This window comes from Chaetura pelagica, unplaced genomic scaffold (assembly GCF_000747805.2).
Source record: "Chaetura pelagica isolate M959 unplaced genomic scaffold, ChaPel_1.0 scaffold516, whole genome shotgun sequence".
NCBI lineage: Eukaryota > Metazoa > Chordata > Aves > Apodiformes > Apodidae > Chaetura > Chaetura pelagica.
The window spans coordinates 23,688-31,362 of NW_009953654.1; the positions used below are offsets into that span (position 1 = coordinate 23,688).

At 54.7% G+C, this 7,675-nt stretch overlaps 1 protein-coding gene across 1 annotated transcript in view; it reads right to left on the bottom strand.

Annotated features, from left to right (window-relative positions):
- The window catches only part of MLXIPL (MLX interacting protein-like), a 28,855-nt gene that overhangs the window by 16,872 nt on the left and 4,308 nt on the right, over positions 1-7,675 (bottom strand). Inside the window, exon 2 of the mRNA XM_010000204.1 lies at positions 7,497-7,674. Coding sequence (XP_009998506.1) covers positions 7,497-7,674 — 178 coding nt within the window. The remainder of the gene's footprint in view (positions 1-7,496; position 7,675) is intronic.

Consider the following 7,675-nt stretch of genomic DNA (forward strand, 5'->3'; position numbering starts at 1 on the left):
AGAGTTCAGGACCCGGCCGCTCCGCTGTCTCCAGGAGCTGAACTTTCCCCACCAGGCAAACAGCGCGGCGGTGCCAGGTGGAGCAGCCAATGGAAGGGACGGGTTCCCAGGCACACGGCCAGACCCTGGAGGTCAAGGTTACCCGGCCACGCTCCTCACCGGTGCCACACACCCGGGCAGCTGGCTTAGAGGAGCCCATGGCCACTGTGGGGACCTCGGTGGGCACCTCTGTCACACGCGGGGCTGGTGGGGCTGCGGAGCTGCTGCGGTTCCAGGAGGCAGCCTGGAGATGCCTTTGGGCTTTGCCACTAGTGGCCTTTTCCCCCCATTAATGAGTCTTTCAGTTTTGGGGCTTATCAGGCTGACCTTTGCTCCCAGGTTTGCCTTGAAAATGGCCCCACCCTTCCCTGACATGTCCCCGGGGTGAGGGATTCCAACACCCTGCTGAGCTGTGAGGAAGGTTTGGGACTCCCTGGTGGTCCTGCTGCTCCACACTGCCCGAGGGATGGGGACACAGGGCCCCCCATCAGCTGGGTGGGATGGGGGGAGCTGGGAGCAGGGCTCAGCTGGCACCCTACCCACCGTGGCTTGGCACCAGCTCTGCTCTGCCCACTGGCTTTACTCCAGGATTCACTTAGCCTAGCCAGAATGTGAAGGTGTTGCAGCCCCTGCTTTCATGGCAAAGTGTGTAGTTTGCTCCCCATCAAAAGCAAGAGGAGGGGGGAGGAATGATCTGGCTCCATGCAGGTGGCAGCAGGAGGGGAGCAGCTAAGCCAGGGGTTTTCCAGCAGGTACAACTCTGCTTCCCAGGAGGGGCCAGAGGAGGATCCTTCATGGGGCCACCAGAGACCCTCTGCCCCTCTCTGGGCTGCCAGGACCCAGCTTGGTCCTGAGAAGAAAGAGGACTGAAAAGAGGGGCTGCCTGAAAAAGAACAGTCTTTCCTGCAAGCCCTAAAAGCTCACGTTCCATTTCTCACAGATTCTGCTTCTGAAGTCATGGTTTTACTGGAATTTTTGTTTTACAACCCAGAGTCTGGGAAAGAAAATGAAAAACTATAACTGTTTTCCTGAAAAGTGCCCTGAAGCAAAAGAGTGTTCAAAGCCAAATCCAGACCTCCAAGACCTGAATGAGCTTCTTTCTTAACCACCAGGTGCTGCTGACAGGGCTGCTGCTCACCACGCTGCCTCTGGAAGGAACCAGCTCAGCCCCTCCAGAGGCTGCATCTGGGGCAGCTGGAGGTCAGTTAAATAACAAAGTTGTTAACAAACTGTCCTGGGGAGTAATTGGGGACCTGCTCTGTGTATCTGGGTTTGCCTCTGCCTGCACAGCTCTGCTTCTCAGGCAGCCACCCAGGCAAAGAGAGTATGAAGTGACCCATATGAGAAGGGAAGTCATTTAAATCCTCCTACAAATAGAATCATAAAGTCTCAGATTGGTTTGGGTTGGAAGGAACCTTCAAGATCATCTAGTTCCAACCCCTGCATGGGCAGGGACACCTCCCACCAGCCCAGGTTGCTCCAAGCCCCATCCAACCTGCCCTTCAACACTGCCAGGGATGGGGCAGCCACAGCTTCCCTGGGCAGCCTGGGCCAGGCTCTCACCACCGTCACAGCAAAGAATTTCTTCCTAAGGTGTGATCTCAATCTCCCCTCTTTCAGTGTAAAACCCCCACCCTTGTCCTCTCACTATGTGTCCTTGTAAAAAATTTGTCCCCATCTTTCTCACAGGCCCCCTTTAAGTACTGAAAGGCCACAATAAGATCTCCCCAGAGCCTTCACTTCTGCAGGCTGGACAATCAAGGCAACAACAATAAATAGTTGCCCAGGAAGCTGGACATCTGCAAATCAACCTAGATACATCTCCACAGCCAGTTATCTAGGTGACCTCTGGAGTTACAGCCCCACTGGGCTTCCAAAGTCTTCAAAGATGCTCATATCAGCTTCAGGGGGCTTCTCACCCAGCTTCCCTTTGTCTTACCAGTGTGGAAACAGGCCTCCACACCAGCACACCTCCTCTGCACCCTGCTTGGGCAGGATCAGCCCCAAATCCTTGGGAAATGACAAAGACATGCAGTTCTGCTGCTAATGACAACCCAGCCCAGCTGCAGCCTGGCTGGCTTTAGTCCCAGCAGGAGCTTTTCCTCCCCCCTAATGCCCATCCCAGGGATCATTCCGAGCAGGAGCTGCCCAACCCACGGCTGCAAGAGAAGGCAAGAGCTGCAGGGAACTCAGGTGAGTGTTTTGCTGGGAGGGCAAAGGGAAGTGCAGGATAATCTGGAGAGAAGGACATGGGGACAACAATGTGCCCTTGTGGCCAAGAAGGCCAATGGTATCTTGAGGTGCATCAGGAGTGTGTCCAGCAGGTCGAGGGAGGTTCTCATCCCCTTCTACTCGGCCCTGGTGAGACCTCAGTTCTGGGCTCCCCAGTTCCAGAGGGACAGGGATCTACTGGAGAGAGTCCAAGGGAGGCTACAGGGATGATGAAGGGGCTGGAACACCTGCCTGAGGAGGAAAGGCTGAGAGACCTGGGGCTGTTTGGTCTGGAGAGGAGAAGACTGAGGGGGGATCTAATGAATGTCTATCAATACATGAGGGCAGCAAGAAGGCAGGACAAGCTCTTGTCACTTGTGCCCTGGGACAGGACGAGGGGCAATGGATTCAAACTGGAGCCCAGGAAGTTCCACCTCCACATGAGGAAGAACTTCTTTCCTGTGAGGGTGACAGAGCCCTGGGACAGGCTGCCCAGAGAGGCTGTGGAGTCTCCTTCTCTGGAGATTTTCCAGACCTATCTGGATGCCTTTCTGAGTGACCTGCCCTGATTTTGGTCCTGCTCTGGCAGGGGGGTTGGACTCGATGATCTCTGGAGGTCCCTTCCAGCCCTGAACATTCTGTGATTCTCTGGGAGAGGGCAGCAAGGTTGGGATCTCTGCCTGGGTGATTTCTGCCCCAGTGTACGTGTGTTGAAGGCACCATGGATTACAGCATCAACCAGAGAGAACAGCAAAGCTGCTGCAGCAGCAGTTGTGCTTCTTCTCAGGAAGCCTCAGAGCCTGCTGTCAGCTTGGCAGAGGGATAGACTGGTGGGGCATCAGTGTGCAAGGGGGTAACCAAAGTAACTCTATGTCACTCATCACTCTGATGTCCCTACCTGCAAAATCTCCCCTCTCCATATTTGCAGGGGAGAAGAGGTCAATCTCCACCACACTCTGGGCCCAGCCACAGGAGGCTTCTGCTGGAGCTCAGTATTTGTGCAAGGTAAGACAAGGACTGGCTGCAGTTGGCAGTTCCTATCTGCACCCAGATTTTCTCCCCTTAGGAGAACAATTCCCAGGTCAGTCACCCCATGACTCCCTGCAATGGGTCACAGGAGGTGTGTGAGCCCAGGTGACCAGCTCTGCATGGCAGGACACTGGAGGGTCACACAGCAGGGATGGGGAGAAAGTGTTTCTCTGCTGAGGAGGTGGTGCCAAGGCCATGTATGAACAGATCCTGAAGGAGCTCAGCTCCACAAGCTCAGCTTTTTGGGGAAGTGTGCTGCAGGGAGGTCCACCCACAGGAGAATCAGCAGTCTAAGGAAGTGTCCTGGTTTGAGCCAGGAGGAAGCCAATTTTTCTTTTTACTGTTTTTTTTTTCCTTCAGTAAGCTTTCTTGTAACTAGCAACAGTGTGTTCTGCTAGGCTGATAAGACAGAGGAATGTTTTTCTAACTCCTGAGGCTTCAAGGCCGTACCTGCACTCTGCCGGCTCAGACACTGTGGGGAGATCTGTGACCCCCCCGTAGGAGGCTGAGTTAGACGGACAGCAAAATTGGCCAAAGATATTCCATTCCATATATCTACGTAAGCTCAGAGGAAGGTCAGAGACCACAGAAGACAACTTCCTTCCTTCTTCTTCTTCCCTTCTCTTCCGTCCATGGCCGGCGTCCAGGGAGGACTCTGTTCATCCATCACCGTCGACCCTCAGCCTTGATCTCTCGTGACCCCCATAACTCTCTGCTTTCTCCAGCAGCAGCTCCAGGATTCCTCGGGACTCTTCCCAGTTCAGGGAAGTGCTGTGGGAGTTGCTGGGGTGGGGGGAGGCGAGAGGCTTTTGCCCATACCTGAACATATCTGTATATAATTGTATATATTTTCTTGTATAATTCATTAGTATTTTAATTAAAGCTGTGTAGTTTAGTTTTCAATCCAGCCAAGTCTCTCTCTCTTTTTCTCTCTCTCCTTTCCTATCTGGGTTGGGGGGAGAGGGGATCGAGAGCATTGTTGTCGGACCTGAGTCAAACGGTGACAGGAAGGGATTCAAGATATGCAGCAAGTTGCAAGAGGAGTGGAAGTCTTTGGCAGGAAAGCTGCTGGAAGCATCCTGGGAAATTGGTACAAAGGGCCTGGGAACTGCCTCTTCCCAGCCCCAAGAGGATGATCTTGGCAGGGTGAGTCACCTCTCTTTGAGGGACCTGAAGAAACAAGTTGCTTCTAGAAGCAAGCTTTGATGAGGAGAGAGTGTTTCTTTCCCAGTGAGGGGGTGATGCTCAGTCCAGCCCACAGGGGGATCATGGGTCAGATCCTTGGGGTGGTTGCTCAAGCTGAGACAGGACTCCCATAAACACCTGGGAAGTGCTGTGAAGAACCACTGGAGAGGGCAGGAATCCAGCTACCCAGATGGCTCTTCAGTTACAGCCATTGAACAATGACGCTGTTTAGAGAGTTTAGTGGTTGCCTTTTGAGCTGGTGTGACACTGGACAGCAAGGGGTGGGTGGCTGCAGCAGTCACCCAGGGGAACAGGAGAAGGGAGAGTTCCCTCTGCTCAGCACTGCAAAGGCCAACCCTGGAGGTTGAGTCTGGTCCTGATAAAAGAGGAAGGTTCAGAAACTGGAGCAATCTTGGAGGAGGGTGTTCAGGTGTTTCAGGACAAGACAGAAGAGGAGGGTGAGGGATGAGTTTGTTCAGCCTGAAGAAGAGAAGGTAAAGAGAGGATCTACTTGCTGCCTTCACCTACCCAAAGGAGGCTATAGAGATGGAGTCAGACACTTCTCAGAAGTGCATCGAGAAAGGGCAAGAGGCAACAGACACAAGCTGGAACAAGGGGAGCTCTAATTAGAGCCATGGGCTCTTCCCTGTGAGAGCAGTGCAGCCCAGGGACAGGGTGGACAGGTGGTGGGCTCATCATCCTTGGTCTGTATCCATCAGAGTGATGGCCCTGAGCAACCTCGTGTGGCTTTGGAGTCAGCCCTGCCCAACACCATGGGTGGACTCTAAACTCCAGTGATGCCTCCCAGCTGGCAGCTTTCCATGGTTTCTGCTTTGTTAGGGAGGACATAACTGTGGGTGTGCTCCTGAAGACTGGAGGACATTTGGATGGTCACTCCAACTGAGGCTGTGCTGCCCTTCTGAGGAACCTGGCTGGGAGGAAATGGCCAGTGATGCAGAGGAATATCAAATCAAGTAAGACTAAAAGTAGAGGTGTGCCAAATATCTTTAAACTCCATTTTGCCCCTCTGCGACCTTCCTCCAAACATGCCCTGCAAGTCTGTCAAAACTGTATTTGTGAAGCTGCTGGGGGGTTCCAAAGGGAGAGGAGAAAAGCCTGAAGAGCAGCTCAACCAGCAGAGTCAGAGCTTAGAGCCAGAGTCCAGTCCCACCTGTGGAGAGGCACATCCAGCCCTGCAGCACATGGAGTCACCTGATCTCTGGTCCACACCTGGCATCCTGCTTTAAGAGTGCTGGGAAGCTGCACAGCATGACAGCTGAGGGGTGGAGAGTGTCTAAGGGTGGAAGGAACTCCACACGAGAACTCAACATGAAGTTTGGAGAACATCCAATGTCGACGCTTCCCTGGCTGAGTCCCGTGGCCTGCAGCTATCCTGGCTCCATGGCACACCAGGAACTGCTCCCACAGGTGCTGAGCAAGACCTACTCCTGCACCGAGGCAGCTGCAGACACCTCTAGTACTCTGGGCTCCTGGTGGCCACCAGTGGTGGCACTAATGCTTTGTAGCTGAGCTGGATCCTCCTCCCTGAGGGCTACTCTCCAACTCAGTCATGGTTTGCCATGACTGGGCTTGAGGCTGGGGGGTGCATTGTCATGCTTGGAGCAAGAGGGAATCCAAGGGGCAGAGAAAACTGGAGTGATGGAGCCCTGTCTGCAGACCAAGGGCCAGCCCTGGGTGGCACACATCTGCTGGGGGATGCTCCACCTGCCCCCTTCCCCTGCCTGGGGGCACACAGGGGCTGTGGGGCATCTCAGGAGTCAAGAGCCTCAGCACGCTGGGGTGGATCAGTGTCTGCTCCTCCAACCCCAAGCTACAAGGCCTAGACTAAGACAAGTATGGGGGTGGGAGAGCAAAAGAGAGTAAGGTCACCACTGCCTCAGTGTCCCCTGAGCATGGCACTCAGCTGGGTCAACCCTATGCTGAAGCTCTTTGTGTACTCCCACAGAGCACCAGCTTCACCAGCTGTGCTTGGAGGAGAGCTGTGAGCAAACCTGGCAGCCTAGGAGGTGGTGGTGGGCCCAATGTCCCAGGCCTTGTGGCACATAGTACCCCTGGAGTGCTGACCCAGTGCCTGGTGTCACCAGGGCTGCTCTGGCAGTGACTACATATTCTGTTGAATACTCAAGGACTTGAGAGGTCAGCAACTCAATGAGACCCTGCGTGGAACAAGACAATGGGCAACTCTTCAAGGCTATTGTGCTGAGGTTTGGTTTCATGCATCATCAGTAGGATATTGTCATTCCAGGTTTTCACCTGGACATTTTGCAAAGCTCCACGAGCCATTTTGCACCGACAGCAGTAGGGCAAGTCATCCTGATGCTATGCTTGAGAGAACCTTGGGGCTGTGGCAGAAGAGGGGAGCTGCCTTCCAGGATGTGTGCCAAGGTGCTAAAAGACAGGATGAGGAGTTGTGGGATTAGCAGATCCCCAGTGTCCTGGGCTTTGGGTGGTTTGTGTCATTGGGTGAGCAATGCAGCCACCCATTTGATTCTGCAGGAGAGAAAGGGAGAAGCTTTCAGGAGGTCCTGGGCAAAGCCCGGAGCAGCCATCCAGCCCTTGCTGCTGCTACAAGCCCTGGAATAACCTTGGGACATGTGGGCAGAGTCCAGAATGGGAAGGTAGGACTCCTGCTCTGGGCTGGATTGCCAAAGACAAAGCATTGGCTGCCCATGGGATTATTGCTGCTCTACAGAGTGTGCAGGTCCTGGCTCTGAGGGTGCTGCAGCCATGAGTGAATCACAGGAAGGTGGAGGAGGGTTAAACTACTCATGAGGAGAGGAGGAACATCTCGTCTGGCTCCATGGCCAACAGCCCAGCACCAATTCACTCTCCCTGAAGCCTCCCAGGAGGGCTTTTTTTGAACATGTCACAATCCAATGGCCAAGATGACAAGGACAGTGCCAGCTGGCAACTAGTGGCAGGTTCCTGGAGAGCCAGTGGGTCTCAGCCAGCCTGACGCCTTCAGAGCTGGGGGTCCACGAGACACGTGCCGGGAGGGCTCTGGGACTCACCTGTACTCCAGGCTCATGCACTCGAAGAGCCGGGTGAGGGTCGGGTCGATGCCACGGGGCTCGGCGCGGCGGTGCCGCCGGCGGGGGAACGAGTCGCTGTGCGGGGACGACACCATGAAGTGGCCGCTGTGGATGACCTGGGCAGGGCCCTGCGCCCCGGCACCGGCTCCCACGCCGCC